This window comes from Rhinopithecus roxellana, chromosome 5 (genome assembly GCF_007565055.1).
Source record: "Rhinopithecus roxellana isolate Shanxi Qingling chromosome 5, ASM756505v1, whole genome shotgun sequence".
Lineage (NCBI taxonomy): Eukaryota > Metazoa > Chordata > Mammalia > Primates > Cercopithecidae > Rhinopithecus > Rhinopithecus roxellana.
The window spans coordinates 124,490,951-124,510,534 of NC_044553.1; the positions used below are offsets into that span (position 1 = coordinate 124,490,951).

General features: G+C 43.9%; 1 protein-coding gene across 1 annotated transcript in view; it reads left to right on the plus strand.

Annotated features, from left to right (window-relative positions):
* Window positions 1-19,584, plus strand: part of FAM189A1 (family with sequence similarity 189 member A1) — a 455,305-nt gene that overhangs the window by 361,045 nt on the left and 74,676 nt on the right. Inside the window, exon 4 of the mRNA XM_030931413.1 lies at window positions 12,744-12,878. Within this exon, the coding sequence (XP_030787273.1) occupies window positions 12,744-12,878 (135 nt within the window). The remainder of the gene's footprint in view (window positions 1-12,743; window positions 12,879-19,584) is intronic.

The window sequence follows — 19,584 nt, forward strand, 5'->3', positions numbered from 1 at the left end:
TTTCCTGTTTTCCATCGTGTGAGTACATCGCAGTGTGTTTTCCCCACTCTCCTCCCAGTGTGAGGCTATTGTGGATGCACAGGCGTCGCTATTCTCGTGCATTGCTTCGGATGAACATCCATCTGTTGGTTACACCAGGGTGAAGTCTTTGGGTTATAGGGGTATACCTATAGGTATGTAGGTATAGGTATGTTTAGCTTTGGTAGATACTGCCAAACTGGTTTCCGAAGTTGTCCCTATTAATTTTCACTCCCACCAGGGGTGTATGTGAGTTCTGTTTACTGAGGAATCTAACATCTGTGGTGTGCTGGCGCCTCCCTCAAACCTCAGCTGTCACTTCCTGCAGAAGCACAGAGAATTGCTTCCCCTGACACTGGACAGAGGCTTGAGAGCACTCTGAGGCCGCCCTTTTCGCCAGCATTTCTAGATCATTTCAAAGCAGATGACACATGTTTAAGGAGTCAGCTAATTCCCTCTTAGTAAGCGTCAACATTTTACAATGTCTTTATGTATTTAGTCGGAAGCATTTTATTTTCCCTTATTTTTGGCCCTGTCTACTTATAGGTAGGGCAGGGTTGGCAAGTAGGTTTCACGTTGTGTGCCAGCTTCCTCTGCCTGGCATTAAGTGCCCAGAACAGTGTGTTGAGTAGGATTCTGATGCTGTTATCTGGACTCGGGGTAGGGGGAGGAGAGGGTGAAAGCCAAAGTGGGAAATGGTGGGATGTGTGTTCTGTGTTTGCCATCCCTGCTGTAGGGGACACAAAAGGGAGTCTCAATTCTCAGAAATCCTGGCATTTGTAGGCCCCCAGGGGAGAGCCAGACTAGAAGGGGCCAGTGTGGGGGTTTGTGTCCCTACCTTGGCAGGGAAGGTGGGGTGACCCCCACTGAGGACTGCATTCCCAACCTAGTGGGGAGGCTGGGGGAGATCCCTCAGTGACACGCCAGTCCACATGCTTCCACACCCACTGTGCAGAAAAGGGAACCCCCCCAACTGGTGGGCTGGCTTTGTCCCCAGGCCTGGCATGGACTGGATTCAGCACCTCTCCAGGAACAAACAGGTGCCCAGTCCCTGGTGCTCTGGAGTAAGGAAGGGAGAGGTGAAGTCAGCTGGACTTCCTGGGTCAAGTGGGGACTTGGAGAACTTGTCTGTCTTACCAGAGGATTGTAAAACACACCAATCAGCACCCTGTAGCTAGCTTTGTAAAATGCACCAATCAGAGCTCTTTAAAACGCACCAAATCAGCGCTCTGTGAAATGCACCAATCAACAGGATTCTCAAAGTAGCCAATCGCGAGGAGGATTGAGAAAAGGGCATTCTGATAGGACAGAAAGGGAACATGGGCGGGGACAAATAAGGGAATAAAAGCTGGCCACCCCCCAGCCACCAGCGGCAACTGTTCTCGCTCCCTGTGAAAGCTTTGCGGTTTTACACTTGGCAATAAAACTTGCTGCTACTCACTATTTGGGTCCGTGCCATCTTTAAGAGTTGTAACACTCACCGGGAAGATCTGCGGCTTCATTCTTTAAGTCAACGTGACCACGAACCCACCAGCAGGAACCAACTCTGGACACAACGCCGGTCCACGTGCTTCCACGCCCATTGTGTAGTACAGGGGAAATCCCCCAGTGATGGGCCAGCTTTGTCCCCAGGCCTGGTGGGGACCGGATTCAGCACCTCTCCAGGAACAAATAGGTGCCCAGTCCCTGGTGCTCTGGAGTAAGGAAGAGCTGGAGGGGCCGGATGAGGACAGTGCTGCAGGAGCTGCTGGGCGAATGGATTTGAACCCCACGAGGGAAAGCGTTCCCTGTCATCCAACCCAGGGAGCACCTGTATGCTGACCCTGAGGTTACACTGGGGAGACTGGCGGTGAAGGTAGTTTTAATTGATCTCAAACTTCTTATGTTGGTGACACACGTGTGAATATAAAATGTTTAGGCAGAACACGGAAGGGATTAAAACCATCCAAACTAAATTAAGTTAGTAATCACATATGGTAATTTCTTTTTCTGAAACACCTTTATTATGATATAATTCACATTTACTGTGATATAATTACACCCACTTAAGGTTTAAAATTCAGTGGTTTTTAGTATATTTACTGAATGTGCATCACCACAGTCAATTTTAGAGCATTTTCATCACCTCAGAAAGACATCCCATACCCTTTATGTCCCACCCCTGGATTGGCCCCTGTCCCCGACTGAGTCCGAGACAACTACTAAGCTGCTTTCTGTCCCTGTGGGTTTTCCTGTTCCGGACGTTGAATGGAATCATGTGGGGTACAATCTTTGGTATCTGGCCTCTTTCACTTAGCATAATGTCATCAGGGTCCACCCATGTTGCACTGTGATTACTAGAGATTTTGGGGTCTTACCAGTGCCTTTAAGTGCCTTGAGCATCACCAGCATAAGGGCTTTTGCTGTGGTCTGAATATTTGTGTCCCCCATGAATTGCTATGTTGAAATTCTAACCTCCAAAGTGATGGTATGAGGAGGTGGGGTCCTTCGGAGGTAATTATGTCATGCGGGTGGAGCCCGCACGAGTGGGTTAGCGCCTTTATAATAGAAGTTCCAGAAAACTCCCTCGCCTCTTCTGCCAGGTGAGGACACAGTGACCCATCTGTGAACCAGGACGTCACCATACACCAAATCTCCTGGTGTTTTAATCCTGGACTTCCCAGCCTCCGGAACTCTGAGAAATAAATGTCTACTGTCTATAAGCCACCCCGTCTGTGGTATTTGTTGTAGTAGTCCAGAGTAAGGCAGTTATGTCGTCCTGTGTCATTGGGGCTGGTGTTGTGGGGACCCTCTCTCACCACCAGCAGGGATGCTGCAGGACAGTGGCATTGCTCAGAAAGCAGGACGAGGACAGAGTGAGGCAAGTGAGATGCTTACCTCTGCAGCAGGACTTAAGGTGGCTCATTCTTGAGATAAAGGAAGCAAAAATTACTGGATTAGGGAGGAATCATCAGGTTACTGAGAGTTTTTGTCAAAGTGATGGAAACCTACAAGTCTTCAAAAAGTTGAGTTGACTTCTGTTTATCACAGAACACAGTCAGCAGAGATAAGAGGCTCCATGGGTGAAAATACTTACCAATCATATATTTGATAAGGGGTTAATATCCAGAATGTATAAATAACTCCTGCCACTCAACAAGAACACAGACAACCCAGTTTAAAAACAGGCAAAGGACTTGAATAGATATTTCTCCAAAGAAAATATACAAGTGACAGTGAGCACATGGAAAGGTACACAACATCACTAATGGTTAGGGAAATGCAAATGGAAACCACAATGAGATACCACCTGACACCCACTGCAATGACTATGATTTTTTGAAAACCCAGAAAATAAGTGTTGGTGAGGATGTAGAGAAGCTGGAAGCCTTGTACACGCTTGGTGGAACATAAAACGGTACGACTTCTGTGGACAACATTATGACATTTTCTTAAAACATTAAACAGAATTGCCACATGATCCAGCAATTCCACTTCTGGGAATTTACCCAAAGAATTGAAAGCCGGGACTCAGATAGATACTTTGCACACCCATGTTCATGGCAGCATTATTCACAGCAGCCAAGAGCTGAAAACAACCCAGGTGTCCATCTACAGATGAGTGGATCAAGAAAATACGGTAGATGCATCTGATAGAACATTCTTCAGCCCTAAAAAGGAAGGAAATCCTCGACGTGTGCTACAATGGATGAACTTTAAATAGACATGCTGAGTGAAATGCGCCAGCCACAAAAGGACGAATACTGCCTGATTCCACTTGCAGGAGGTACCTGGAGTACGGAATCCACAGAGGGAGAAAGTAGAGTGGGGATTGTTGGGGGCCAGTGGGAGAGAGAACGGGGGTTTGTTTAGTGGGGACAGAGTTTCAGTTCGGAAGGATGAAAATGTTGTGGAGGTGGATGGTGGAGATGGGATGATGGTAGCGCAACGAGGTGAATGTGTTTCATGCCACTGAACTGTATGCCGACAAATGGTGAAGATGGTAAATTTTATGTTGTGTGTATTTTACCACAATTTAAAAATTATGGTCTAGTTTTTGTAGCTTTGTTTGAACCTTTGGGGAAAAAAAATTAGGGTCTAGTTTATACAAATCTATTCTTTAATGAAAATAATAACACCAATAACACCAGCAAATAACGTTGGCACTTTGCATTTTTACCTTTCTGATCTCATTTGATTCTCACTGGGGCCCGGGAACCTGAAGCCCAGAGAGGTCACATGGCTTGTCCTGGGTCACTCCACGGCAGTTAGGACTGTGAGTAGTCTGACTCTGTCGCTCGTGCTGCGCCTCTTTCCTCCTCAAAGCAGACTCCTCACATCCAAGGATACTGGCCTTGCTGTGCCCACTGTGAGTTCTTGGGCTTGATGCATGCCAGCCCCTTCCCAGCCCTCTGCCCTGCTCTGCCTGCAGGCTCAGCCTTCCCACACTGCCTTACCTTTGAGAATATCTGAAGGTCACATACCCATCCCATTTGTACTTCTGTAAGAGAATCATGGGGGCATCCCCCTCTTTCTGTTGCATAAGCCCTTTCTGCTCCCAGACAGGCTGATAGACCGTAAATAAAGGGGGCAGGCTAGCTGGTAAGTGCCTCAAAGAGATTTGTGAAAAATTTCTGTGGCCTCATTTGCAAAGCTCTGCGGTGTCGTTCCCAATGACCCGAACACTGAGGGGTACTCCTGAAATAAATCTGTCAGCCTCTTGCACACCCAGATGTCGAGGTCAGAGAACTCATCAGGAGGTTTTCAGAATTTTTCTAAGAATTAATCACAAACTCAGTGAAATAACTGATGGAAAAGATTTATTTGGATGTCTATTCCCTGGGGTCATTGAAGGGTTATTTTATTTGATAAATCGTGCTTTCCAGCCAAGCTGATCCTCCCTCCCTTTCCCTGGATGATCCTTCAGACTGAGGAAAATGTCTTGCTGTTTATGATAGCTACTTCAATCTTACTGCCTACCCTAGAGATGTGATCCTCTGAAATAATTCCTTGCATGTTTTTGAGATGCGGGAGAGTGAACTGTTTCAGGAGAGCTGGACTCCTGTCCAGTTGATCACAGCAAAGGAAAACAGTTGCAGCCAAAGAAGATACAGATCAAAGGGTACAAAATTTCAGTTAGATTGGAGTAAGTTTTAGTGATCTGTTTCACAGGATGGTGATGATAATAAATAAATAATGCATCGTATATTTCAAAATTGCTTAAGAGTAGATTTTAAATGTTTTCACCACAAAAAAGATAAATATGTCGGCCAAAAAGCATATGAAAAAAAAGCTCATCATCACTGGTCATTAGACAAATGCAAATCAAAACCACAATGAGATACCATCTCACACTAGTTAGAATGGCAATTATGAAAAAGGCAGGAAACAACAGATGCTGGTGAGGCTGTGGAGAAATAGGAATGGTTTTTGTTGTTGCTGTTGTTGTTGTTATATTGAGATGGAGTCTTGCTCTGTCACCCAGGCTGGAGTGCGGTGGCGTGATCTCGGCTCACTGCAGGCTCCGCCTCCTGGGTTCACGCCATCCTCCTGCCTCAGCCTCCCAAGTAGCTAGGACTACAGGCGCCTGCCACGTCGCCCGGCTAATTTTTTTGTATTTTAGTAGAGACAGGGTTTCACCATGTTAGCCAGGATGGTCTCAATCTCCTGTCCTCGTGATCCGCCTGCCTCAGCCTCCCAAAGTACTGGGATTATAGGTGTGAGCTACCGCGCCCGGCCCTGGGAATGGTTTTACACTGTTGATGGGAGTGTAAATTAGTTCAACCATTGTGGAAGACAGTGTGATGATTCCTCAAGGATCTAGGACCAGAAATACCATTTGACCCAGCAATCCCATTACTGGGCATATACCCAAAGGGTTGTAAATCATTCTACCACAAAGACACATGCACATATATGTTTATTGCAGCACTATTTACAATAGCAAAGACTTGGAACCAACCCAAGTGCCCATCAATGATAGACTGGATAAAGAAAATGTAGCACATATACACCATGGAATACTATGCAGCCATAAAAGAGAATGAGTTCATGCCTTTTGCAGGGACATGGATGAAGCTGGAAGCCATCATTCTCGGCAGACTAACACAGGAACAGAAAACCAAACACTGCATGTTCTCACTCATAAGTAGGAGTAGAACAGTGAGAACACATGAACACAGGGAGAGGAACATCACACACCGGGGCCTGTCAGGGGGTGGGGGCAAGGGGAGGGAGAACATTAGGATAAATACCTAATGCATGTGGGACTTAAAACCTAGATGATGGGTTGACGGGTGCAGCAGACCACTATGGCACATATATACCTGTGTAACAAACCTGCACATTCTGTACCTGTATCCCAGAACTTAAAGTAAAATAAAAATTGTTTTAAAAATGTGAGGTGATTTGTGAATTAGCTTGATTCAATCATTCTGCAATGTAAACGTTACTAAGACATCACATTGTACCCCATAAATATGTAGTATAGAATTATTTCTCAATTAAAAATAAAATTAAAACAGAAACTAGATAAACAGCAGCATAATCAACCCAAAGCAAGTAGGTGGCAGGAAATCATAAATGAAAGAGCAGAAATCAATGAAATAGACAACAGAAAACCAATGGAGAAAAAACAATGAAAAAGGAGCTGATACTTTGACAGCATCAACAACATTGACAAAACTCTAGCAAGAAAAAAAGTTAGAAAACACGAATTCCTAATATCTGGGAAGAAACCGGTATAGAACTACAGACCCAGCAGACATCAAAAGGATGATAAGGGAATAATAGGAACGGCTTTACGCAAATGAACTTCACAACTTAGATGAAATAGATCAATTTCTTGGAAAACACAAACTAACATAATTCATACAATATAAAATAGAGAATTTGAATAGCCCTATAATTATTAAGGAAATTGAATTTATAATTCTAAAACTTCCAAAAACAAAATCTCCAGGTCCAGATGGTTTCACTGGAGAATTCTGTTAAGCATTTATAGAATTAATACCATTTCTAAACAATTTCTCTGAGAAAAAAGAAGGAACACTTCCAGATTGATTTTTGTGAAGGTAATATTGCCATGCTACCAAAAACCAGACAAAGACAGTATAGAAAAATAAAACTACAGACCAATATCCATTATTAATGTAATGGAAATACAAAAATCCTTAACAAAATAATACCGAATAAAATTCAACATGTCTGAAAGGAATTATACATCATTGCCAAGAGGGATTTATTCCAGGGATTCAAGGCTGGTTCGATATTCAAAAATCAGTCAATGTATTCTATCATATCAACAGGCTAAAGAAGAGAAACCACATGGTTATATCAATTGATGCAGAAAAAGCATTTGGCAAAATCACACACCTTTTCATAACTAAAAAGGAAACTTAGAAAAATAGGCATAGAGAACTTTCCAACGTGAAAAAGAGCATCTACAAAAGACCTACAGCCAACACACTTAATGGAGACTGAATGCTTTTCCCCTAAGCTCGGGAACAAGGCAAGCATGCTCATTCATACCATTTTTTTCAACATAGAACATAATGATGTAATTTCAAGCCAATGCAGTATGGCAAGAAAATAAAATAAAAGGCATACAGATTAGAAAGGAAGAAATATAACTAACCCTGTTTGTGGATGACATGAGTATCTATGTAGAAAACTCAAAGAATCTTTAAAAAATAAATGGAAAAAAACAAGCCTCTTAGAATTAATAAGTGAGTTCAGCAAGGTTGTAGGATACAAGATAAACATACAAAATTCAGTTGTATTTCTTGTGTATTAATAGTGAGCTATATAGTAACAGTAATACTGCATATTAACAGCGAGCATATGGACACTGAAATTAAAAATTGCTTAAAAAGATACATAAGTGTAAATCTAACAAAACGTACACTGAAAACTACTTAACAATGATGAAATAAATAAATAAATTGGAAAATTCAATGTAGTAAATATGTCAATTTTCCCCCAGTTAATATGTGGGTTTGGGCCGGGCGCAGTGCCTCACGCCTGTAATCCCAGCACTTCGGGAAGCCAAGGTGGGCAGATCACCTGAGGTGAGGAGTTCAAGACCAGCTTGGCCAGCATGGTGAAACCCCATCTCTACTAAAAATAAAAAAAAAAAAAACATTAGCTGGGCGTGGTGGGGGGGCACCTGTAATCCCAGCTACTCAGGAGGCTGAGGCAGGAGAATTGCTTGAACCCGGAAGGCAGAAGTTTCAGTGAGCTGAGATCACGCAATTACACTCCAGCCTGGACAACGAGAGCGAAAATTTCATCTCAAAAAAAAAGAAGAAAAAAATGTGGGTTTGATTCAATTCCTATCAAAATCCCAGCAACATGTTTTTTGTAGACAATGACAGTCTTATTCTAAAATGTGTATGGAGACCAGGTGTGATGGCTCATGACTGTACACCCAGCACTTTGGAAGGCTGAAAGGCTGAGGTGGGAGGATCACTTGAGGCCAGGAATTTAAGACCAGCCTGGCCAACATGTCAAAACCTTGTCTCTACTAAAAATACAAAAATTAGCCAGGCATGGTGGCGTGCGCCTGTAATCCCAGCTATCTGGGAGGATGAGCCATGAGAATCACTTGAACCTGGGAAGCGGAAGTTGCAGTGAGCCAAGATCATGCCACTGCGCTCCAGCCTGGGTGACAGAGCAAGACCTGTCTCAAAAAAAAAAAAAAAAAAACCAAAAAAACAACGTATATGGAAAGAGAAATAATTTTGAAAAATAAGAATTAAATGGGAGGAATCAATTTTTTGATTTCCAGACTTAAAGCCACAATAGGCCGGGCGCGGTGGCTCAAGCCTGTAATCCCAGCACTTTGGGAGGCCGAGACGGGCGGATCACGAGGTCAGGAGATCAAGACCATCCTGGCTAACATGGTGAAACCCCGTCTCTACTAAAAAAATACAAAAAACTAGCCGGGCGACCTGGCGGGTGCCTGTAGTCCCAGCTACTCGGGAGGCTGAGGCAGGAGAATGGCGTGAACCCGGGAGGCAGAGCTTGCAGTGAGCTGAGATCCGGCCACTGCACTCCAGCCTGGGCGACAGAGCGAGACTCCGTCTCAAAAAAAAAAAAAAAAAAAAAATTAAAGCCACAATAATCAGGACTTGGTGATTGGTGGAAAGATAGATCAATGGAATAAAGAGAGAATCCAGATATAGATACACAAACATGCCCGACTAATTTTTGGCAAAAGTCAAAAGGAATTCAGCGAAGAAAAGCTAGCTTTTTCAACAAATGTTGGAACAATTGGACATCTATAGGCAAAAATAATCAACCTCATCCCAAGTCTCATATCTTACACTAAAAGTGACTGAAAATGGGTCATGCAATCAAATGTAAAATTAAAATTATAAAACATTTAGAAAAAACATAGGAGAAAGATCTAGGGCTAGGCAGAGTTCTTAGATCAACACCAAAAGTGTAGGAGCAAAAATACATGAATTGGACTTCATCAAAATTTAAAATTTTACTCTATGAATGATCCTTTTGAGAGGATAAAAAGATTAACTGTAGACCATGAGAAAATATTTACAAGGCACATACGTAACAAAACCATGGACTATATATGATTTGCCTTTTATGCTGAGTTAAAATTGTTTTATTTTATTATTTGTGTAGTGTCTCTGTTCTAATTTACTCTCAAACTTCCCAGGAGAACTGAAAATCTCCTCTGAATACAATCCTACCCATCAAGCTTTCTGTCAGCTTCATTTTCTTAGAGACGTTTCCATTGAGCCTCTGTTTCCTGCTTCAGTCTGGACAAGTCAGCCTATAGGCAGTCTATGTATTTACCATGCGAGGACATCCTTTTCCCATTTTCTTAGAACTTCCTCTTTCTCTTTTCTGTGTTAGATCCCATCTTCTCTTTTTTCCTTGGCTTACTCCCTCATTTCAGGGAGGAAGTACCTCTTCCGGTACTTTCTTGGCTAAAATTAAAAAGACTAAAACAAGCCCAAGCCAGGATGTGGAGTCATGGGAACCCTCGAACGGTGCTGGTGAGTGCGTAAATGGAAACAGCCACTTTGGAAAGTGACTTTGTATTCTCTGCTAAAGCTGCAAATTCCCAGGGACCCAGCAGCTCTGATTAGTAGGTATTTTGTACCCAAAAGAAATATGCAGATGTATGTGCCAGCAGACCGTACAGAATATCAAAGCAGCATTAATCTTACTGCAAAAAAAATTAGCAACAATCCAAATGTCCATTGGCAAGAGAATAGATATATAAATGGCAGCATATTCACGCAATGTAATATACAACAGTGAACACGATCAACTATATTTATATGCAGTAAGGTAGATGAATCTTATAATTTTGAATGAAAGAAGCCAAATACTAAAAATATTGTATGATTCTGTTTATATCAAGTTAGAAAACCAGGTGAAACTAAACTATAGTGGTAAATGTATCAAGGTGGAAGCCTAGAAGTGATTATTTAAAAAGCAAGGAATGTGGTGAGCAGCGAGGGGGAGGAATGATAGGGAATGAGGCATGGAAGGCCTTCTAGGAACATGGTCATGGGCCCATGGGTGCTTGGTTAATGATAAATCATTGAACTGAATCTGTTTGCTTTGTGCACTTTTTTTGTATGTGTGTTAGGTTTCGCAATGTGAATGGTTAAGAAAATGAGCAAAGGTGAAAACAAACCCACTCACCCCCAAATTAGATTAGCTACTGCATTATGTTATTAGCTATTATATTAGCTACTATTATTATTAGCTATATTATTAGCTATTATATTAGCTACTGCATGGACAGAAATGTCTTAAGTCCAACATTAGCAAGCATTGGTGAGCATGTGGATTAGCCTGAATTCACACCCTATTGGTGGGAGTATCATTTGTTTGAGTTATTTAAGACGTGGTTTGATCTTACCTAGTAATGCTGTGTGTGCATGTACCATAGGCAGAACAGTTCTGTGGGCTTGCTCCATGGGTCTGCTCCTGGGGCTGGAGAGCTGGCAGCTCCCTGGAACCTGTTCTTTTCCTGCTGTATATTGGAAGTTCCAGGGAGAGGGTGCAGAAACACGAAGCCTGTTGAGGTCTTAAGTTCAGAACCTGCAAGCTATCACTTCTACCCATATTCTACTGCTGAAAGCCAGTCGCAAAGCCCACCTGACATGGGGCAGGGGGTGGCAGGGGGTGGCAGGGGCTAAGTCTTAAGCTAACCGGAGAAAGTGAAAGCTGACCTCCTCCGGTGAATATCAGCACATTTCTTGGCTCTGAGGATGCTGCATTACCCCTCCTCCAGTATTTAGGAGAGGCAGACACATTGATACCTGGAGGTTTTATAAGTATTGCCTCAGCCTCAGTAATACTTCATGCAATGAAAAATTATTTGTTACAGTTATAAATGGCCAATATTTGTCTGAAAAGTATTTGTACTTTGAGTTGGCTGCTGTAAACATATTATCTGTTGGAAAGTAGGGCACTTCTTAGTCTAAGGAAAATAACTTGTTTCATGTTCAGTGTTATTTTGAATAAAATTGCATAGATTTTACTGATTTTTTTTTTGTTTGAGATGTAGTCTCGCTCTGTCACCCAGGCTGGAGTGCAATGGCACGATCTCAGCTTACTGCAACTTTCACCTCCTGGGTTCAAGCAATTCTCCTGCCTCAGCCTCCTGAGTAGCTGGGATTACAGGTGCCCACCACCATGCCTGACTAGTTTTTGTATTTTTAGTAGAGACGGTGTTTCACTGTGTTGATCAGACTGGTCTTGAACTCCTGACCTCGTGATCTGGCTGCCTCAGCCTCCCAAACTGCTGGGATTACAGGTGTGAGCCACCGCACCTGGCCTGATCTTCTTTTTTAGTAGTTTTACATCTAGGACTTTATTATTTTTTATCTATGTATTTTTGAGACAGGGTCTCAATATGTTGCCTAGCCAGGCTGGTCTCAAACTCCTGGGCTCAAGCGATCCTCCTGCCCTGGCCTGCTGAGTTGCTGTGAATGCAGGTGGTATACCACCACACCTGGCTAGGACTTGACTTTTTTAAGCTGCTTTTCTCCTAGGCACTGGTAACTCTGTTCCCTTCCTTCTCACTGAGACTCTCATACTCTGTTTTCATCTAACACTGCTTTGTAAAATACTTGAAATGCATTGTTTTTTCTTTCCATGGTTTTCCTTTTTCCAAGCCATTTTTATTCATTCAACATTTATTGAACGCCTACAACTTACTGCCGTTGTCAATACTATGGTGATAAGATGCACCTGTAGCTGGATAAAGTCAGTCTTCAGTAGCAGTGAGGCAGGAAAACCAGACAAGGCCTCGAGGGTGGCACTGGAGTTGGGTCTTGATGGATGAGCAGGAGTTTGATAGGCCATGAAGTGAGGCAGGAAATTTCTGACTATGGAAGGAGAATGAGCCAAGGCACAGAGCTAGGATAACACATCTCAGTGCATACATCAGCGTGAGTGATTTTCAGTTTATTGACCTTTATCTCATTTTGCAATCCACCTGCCATTTTCTCTAATGTATAGCTTAAGTTTCTTCAAATGTACTTTCGCTTTTTTATACATAGCTTTTTTTAAATAGGAATTTGAAGTCCTCCTAATGGCCTGGGTCAATAGAAATTGTTTTTGCTTTACTACTTAAACGCACCAAAACAGGCTCTTTTGAACTGAGCCATTTTCCTGTGTTCTGAATTGTGTCACTCACGCGTACCCTCGGGGGCTGAATGCCTGTTAACGGTGAGGTCTGTCTGTGTTCCTCTGTCTAGATTAAGTTTGACAGTGTGGAGGTGTGTGTCTGCTGTGAGCTGCAGCACCAGTCGTCCGGCTGCAGCAACCTCGGGGAGACGCTGAAGCTGAACCCGCTGCAGGAGAACTGCAACGCTGTGAGGCTGACCTTGAAGGTGACCCCGCTGGGCGCTGCTTGTGCATGCATTTCATCCCATGCCTTACAGACAGTTTAGGAAGCCTTGTTAACATATAGATTCCTTTCAGCTCTTAACTTCCTGGGGTAGGTTCAGTGCAAGAGGGAGTATCTTTCCAGAGAACATTTGAAAGGATTACAGATTTTGATTTTGAAGGTGTTGCTTTCTGGATCTCGCTTTGCATTTTTAACATTTCATTGTCCTACCTCTGACATGTGCAAAGTCGGATGCAAATGATTGAAAGAGGTCTTTACAAATGCTGATGGGAGGCATTCTACGGCTTTTCTGACATTTTTGGCTGTTATACCATCAGGGAACAAATAGGGATTTATTTTGCTTTTTAAAAGATTTTTGGAGGAAAAAAAAATCAGACAATCTCCCGTACAGTCTGTTCTCTTGTGTAGCATCTGATCTTTTAAAAAAAGTGATTTGGAAAAATTGTTTATATTATTTTATTTTTTCTTCCAAGTGTTTTATTTTGAAAAGCAAAATTGGCTACTTAAAAATATATAAGAAGAGTGAACCCAATTCTTCTGTTTCCCCTGAATAAAACTGTGCCAAAACTTTTTAAAAAGATGTGGCACAGGCTGGGTGCAGTGGCTCACGCCTGTAATCCCAGCACTTTGGGAGGCTGAGGCGGGCGGATCACTTGAGGTCAGGAGTTCGAGACCAGTCTGGCCAACATGGTGAAGCCCACCCCTCTACTAAAAATACAAAAATTAGCCAGGTGTGGTGGCGGGCGCCTGTAGCCCCAGCTACTTGGGAGGCTGAGGCAGGAGAATCATTTGAACTTGGGAGGCAGAGGTTGCAGTGAGCCGAGATTGAGCCACTGCACTCCAGCCTGGTGACAGAACAAGACTTTGTCTCAAAAAAAAAAAAAAAAAGGATAAATAAGTATAAAAATATGTGGCACAGTCCAAGGAACTCTCAGTTGGTGGTAAAATTGTGTTTGCAGTATGGAGGGGGTTCTAGCATGTGTGTAGGGAACGCAGTATGCAGGGGATGGGAAACTGCAGAGAGCCACCTTGGATGTGGGGAGACGAGGAAAGCGTTGACCTTGAGTGCCTGTGATTAGTCTTCCATGGGTGGTCACCAGCTGGTAGACAAACAAAGATGTACGGAGAGAGAGGATGCAGCTCCTCTCTGTGGTAGGACTGCACCTGGCTCACAGCACCTGCCATGTTTGCATGGAGGAATGGTCCAAGGTGAGTGGTCCCAGCAGCTCACCAGAGTGACAGATGCAGCAGGGTTGGAGGAAACCAGAACTGCAGCACTCCAGAGCCCATCCCATCACGGGACCAGGTATTTCATGATGCCCACATTACCTGCGCCCACATTTCTACCTCACTGCATCCTGGGGCCTGCCTGGGTCAGTGCCTGAGGTCTGCTGTGGCCTTTCACAGCCCTCCTGGAAGGGGACACGGGCAGCCATTGCTCACTCTGCGATCTCATTCTGACAACTGCTAAGTCTCTTCTTCAACCTGGAGATATCTTCTTGAGTATGAAGATGCATTTGGGCCTCATGTTACCTCCCGGTCCTCAGCTGGCTGGTCGGGGTGTTCAGTCTGCTCCTCTAAGGTCCTGGCATTCCCCTTGAAGGCCTTCACTCATGGGACGTAGGACCCAGTTTTCATGACTCTCCAGCCCCTGCAGTGGTGACTGCGACTTGAAAGGTAATGCTGGTAAAAAAGCAACACTGTCTCTAAGAATGCAGTCTCAGGTCTAGTGGGAGCTGGTGACATTGCAGTCTCACTCTTATTCACTGTTCTGGTACATTGGTGAGAAAAGCCCTTGGTATGAGGTAGCAAAAACGGCGTGGAGTAAAGGCCACTGAAGTCAAGAAGTTCCAGGGAAGGCTGGGAGCCTAGCTGAATGCATGGCACATCCCCATGGGTATTCAAATTGCCCGGGACACTGGTAAGAGTTGATAGCAAAAGAAAAACCACACCATTTTAAACTCCTTAATGAATTTATGTACAAAGCCTACCTAGAGGTAGGAACTATCAAAACTGGTGGCAGGAGGCTCAAAGGAGGCAGGAGTTGTGATCAAGGTGCGAGGCCAACGGTCTGGAAGTGGCAGCAGTGGCTTAGGTGGTAAGTGAAGAGACAGCCTGCCCCTGTCCCCTACCTGAGGACCTGTGCAAGGAGCAATGGCCTTGGCAGGGAATGACTTTCATCTGAGATCAAGAGGACCAGGGACTATTGGAAGTGAGTATCTGTTTATTGCTGTCGTCCAACTTTGTTGCTTTACAAAATTGTCTTGGCTATCATTTCCTTTGTAATTCCATATAAATTTTAGAATCCGCTTATTCATTTTCTACTAGAATCCTGCTGGGATTTTAATTGAGATTGCATGGAATCCACACATCACTTTGAAGAGACTGGACGTATTCATGATATAGTTCTTCATTTATTTAAGTCATACTTCATTTCTCCAGTGTATCTTTTCTTCATCAGCCTTGTGTAAATTTCAGTATATAGATCTTAACATATTTTGTAATACTTATGCTTAAAGTACTCCACATTTATGGGTGCTATCCTAATGGTATTTTTTAATGGTCTCTTATTCACTGCTAGCGTATAGAAATTTGATTTTTGTTACCAATCTTGTATCCTGTGGTCTTGCTAAACTCACTTAGTTCTGGTAGCTGTTTTGCAGATTCTTTGGATTTTCTTATGTAGACAGTCATGTGCTATGCAAAGAGAGGCAGTTTTACATCTTCCATTCTCCAGACAAACAGAGCCAATAGGACAGATGTGGATAGGTGAGAGGGAATTTATTGAAAGAATTGCTCACATAACCATGGAGACTAAGAAGTCCTGTGACAGTCCATCTGCAAGCTGGAGACCCTGGAAAGCTGGGGGTTTGGCTCAGTCTAAGTCCAAAGGCCTCAGAACCAGGGAAACCAATGGTGGAACTCTCAGTCCAAGGCCAAGAACCCGGGGGGAGGGGTCGCGCCAGTGTGAGTCCCAGGGTCCAAAGGCCAGAGAGCCTGGAGTTCTGATATCCAAGGGCAGGACAGGGTGGCTCAGCTCCAGAAGAGAAAAAGAAAATAATTCACTTTTCCTCTGCCTTTTCGTTCTATCCAGGCCCCCCGCCGATCAGATGGTGCCCCCCAGCATTGAGGGTGGGTCTTCCCCACTCAGTCCACAGACTCACACACCAATCTCCTCTGGAAACACCCTCACAGACACACCCAGAAATAATGCTTTGCTAGTTCTCGAGTATCCTTCATCCAGTCAAGTTGACACCTAAAACAAACCAGCACACATTGCAATCCGGATGCCTCTTACTTCTTTTCCCTGTTTTATTGCACTGACTAGACTGCCCTGTACAGTGTTAAATAGATGTGGTGAGGACAGATGTCCTTGTCTTGTTCCTGCTTTTAGGGATTAAGTATAATGTTAGCTCTAAGTTTTTCGTACATGTTTATTATCAGGTTGTAGAAGTGCCCTCCTAATCTTAGTTTGCTGTGAGTGGTTTTTTGTTTTTTGTTTTTACCACTAATGGCCATTGAATTTTATCAGTCTTTTACTGCATCTGCTTCGATGTTCCTGTACATTGTCTTCTTGAGTCCACTCAAATGGTGAATAACATTGACTTTTGAGTGGTAAGTCAGCCTTGCATTCCCAAGATAAATCCCACTTGGTCATTTTTTCCTCTACTGTTTCCAGTCCACTGCTGACCCGGTCTATCAAAGGCATTCTTCATCTCTGTGCCTGTTTTTCATTCCTAGTATTTGCATTTGACCCCTCCTCATTGCTACCATCTCTCTGCTACCTTACCTCGGTGATCTTGCATCTTGCCTACCTTTTCCACTGGAGCTGGTGGTGGCTGACTGCATCCACCCTAGGTGAGGGTTCATGTCTCTCCTTGGAGACTCTGTCTTTTCCTTAGAATTTGCTGCCCTGTGACCTCAGCTGTCTGATGGGTTCAACTTAAGCTGGAAATGTGCAGAACCCAATGTCTTCTTGTTGTTGTAACAGTGGGGCAATGTTCTTTCCAGCTTTCTCTATCCTCAGCAGAATCTGGAATCATGTTCTACATCATTGTTCCCCCTGGGTGCAGAATTCTTCAGGAAACTTTTTCCCGCTTAGGGGTTTTTAGATATGTTATTCTCTTTTGCATTGAATATCTATACAGGGAAAAATCTTAAAGTCAGCCAAATGCTTTCTCTCCTTTAGGTATGTGATGGTCATTAATGCTGTTTTAAAATATGTCTAGCTCTCCAATTTCCTTTTACATGGTAAGATTGTACTTCCCTGTCCCCTCGTGGTTGCTGGGGGCCATGTAAGCAAAACTTATATGTACCATTTTCAAGTCAGAGTGTTTAAATGTGGTGTGAGGTCTTCCAGAGCTCTCTTTCCCACTGGCACAGTAATTGGCAGAGAAAAGGTGGTGGCAGCGCCATTAGCCTGGATCACTACAGTGAGCAGAGCCCCCTGCACCTTACCCACACTGGAAATGTAGCATGAATGACTAACAAACTCTTTTGAGACAGGGTCTCAGTCTTTTGCCCAGGTTAAGTGCAGTGGCATAATCCTGGCTCACTGCAGCCTCAGCCTCCCAGACTTAAGAGATCTTCTCACCTTAGCCTCCCAAGTAGCTGGGACTGTAGGCATATGCCACCATGCCCAGCTAATTTTTTTATTGTTTGTAGAGACAGGGTCTCACTGGCCCAGGCTGGTGTTGAACTCCTGGGCTCATGTGATCCTCCTGCCTTGAACTCCCAAAGTGCTGGGATTATGGGCATGAGCCACTGCCCCTATCCCTGTTGGGTTTTTGTAAAGCTTCTCTTCCTAGCTGTTTTCTGCAGCAGGCATTACCTTTTTCCTCTGCTTGCACTGTGATCTTGAGTCTTGGCAACTCCCTCCTCAGCTCCTTCTGTCTTTATCTTTTTTTCCCATGAGCCTTGTGTCTTTGCTTTTATCTCTGAGATTGCAGCAGCCTTCTTCTCTCCTTGGTTACGGGTTGCACCCATGGATGTCTCTCGCTAGTTAATTACAGTGAATTTTTCAGTGTATTTTAGATCTTTTTCAGATCCCTTTTCTGAAGTTTATGGATACTTCAAAGCACTCAGGCAGATTCCTAACCCTTAAATTCTATCTCAAGCATTATGCTCTATTTAAATAGTCAGCATAATTAAGATTTTGTACTTCCTTCCCATAATTATAGATACTTCTTCCTTTGAGAGTCATGTGCCACATTATCTAGTTTTCTCATAATTAGTGGTGCATTTTTAATATAATCCTTACTCTTGAAAAGTCATCCAAGCCAAGCTGTGCCTGATGACTTTCACTGCAGTGAAAGGATCTTCTGCAGGGACCCGGTGTTGCTTTATTAAAACTCTTGGGCAGCCAAACAAATCAGGGCCACTGGAAATGGAGCCACTCTGGGAAGAGGCTGCTCTACTCTTTTGCACAGATGTCCGTGAGAGCCCCTTCCTATCACCTGCAAAATGTTCTCGACGCTTAGCTAAAGAAGGAGCAAAGGAGAATGTTCCTTTGATTAGTTGCCCTTTTGCTTGCTCCTTTTTGGTTGGCAATTAAAGCAGGTCCATTGATCTTTTCCATAGTCTAATTTGAGGCTCTGTGTATCTGATTAGTAACACTCTGTGTCTGAATTTTCCATATTAAATTATGGATTATCTATACTTAGTATGTAATGAACTCAATTTATGCGGGGGAAATCCTATATAATTGGCTTGGGAATCAAAGCACTTTGATTTTAGTTGTGTTTGAATTAACTGATACTGACTTAATGAGATTTATCCAACTGCTTGCTCCCTGTCAGGCCACCCTCCCTCCTTCCTCCCCTCCCATACCTGGAAGGCTATACAGGCACAACCCATCCTCAGGGAAAAAAGCAGAAACCAGCTTTCTTCATGGCCAGGGAGGAGTAAATTTGGCATCCAGAAGCGCATGCCGATATTGCTCATCCCTTGGATTGTCTTTTGTTGGTTTTGTTGGTTTGGAGGCACAGAAACTCCTTGATCTCTGTTCTGCCCTTCCTGACTGGCCCTGCTCCTGGATTCTCTGTTTTTTTTGTTTGTTTGTTTGTTTTTGTTTTTTTAGCAGAGCACCCCTGGGGGCCAACAAGCCTCTCTCTTGAGGATATTGATGGTTTCTTACCTCCTTCCGGGGTTGAGCGAAGAGCAGGGCAGAGGGCACACAGGGAACCTGGAACCCCACCACAGCGCACAGGAATTCACAGAACTGTAGAGCCAGAGGGAGGGTGCATCGTGGTATCCATTCACCAATGGTGCGGTGTGAAGGCTGCAGCCCTGAGGGAGGCAGGTGGCTCCTCATGGGTCCCTGAGCAGGTCCTGGTGGAGGGCAGGGCGCCTCCGAGGGTCTCAGCGCTCCTGGACCCATGTCCCTCCTCCCTGATGACAGGGCCTGCCTCTGGGCATCTCATTATGAATAGTCAGGAAATAGGGTCTAAAGATTAGGATTTCAGTATCTGCTTTTTGAAAGCCTTTGACAGTGGTGGACAAGTGCTACTGAAAAAGCGAGGCCACAGACCCCCGTTCCTGCTCAAACAGTGTCTCGGCTTCTACAGACCCCGTTCCCGCTCAAACAGTGTCTCGGCTTCTACAGACCCCGTTCCCGCTCAAACTGTGTCTCGGCTTCTACAGACCCCGTTCCCGCTCAAACAGTGTCTCGGCTTCTACAGACCCCGTTC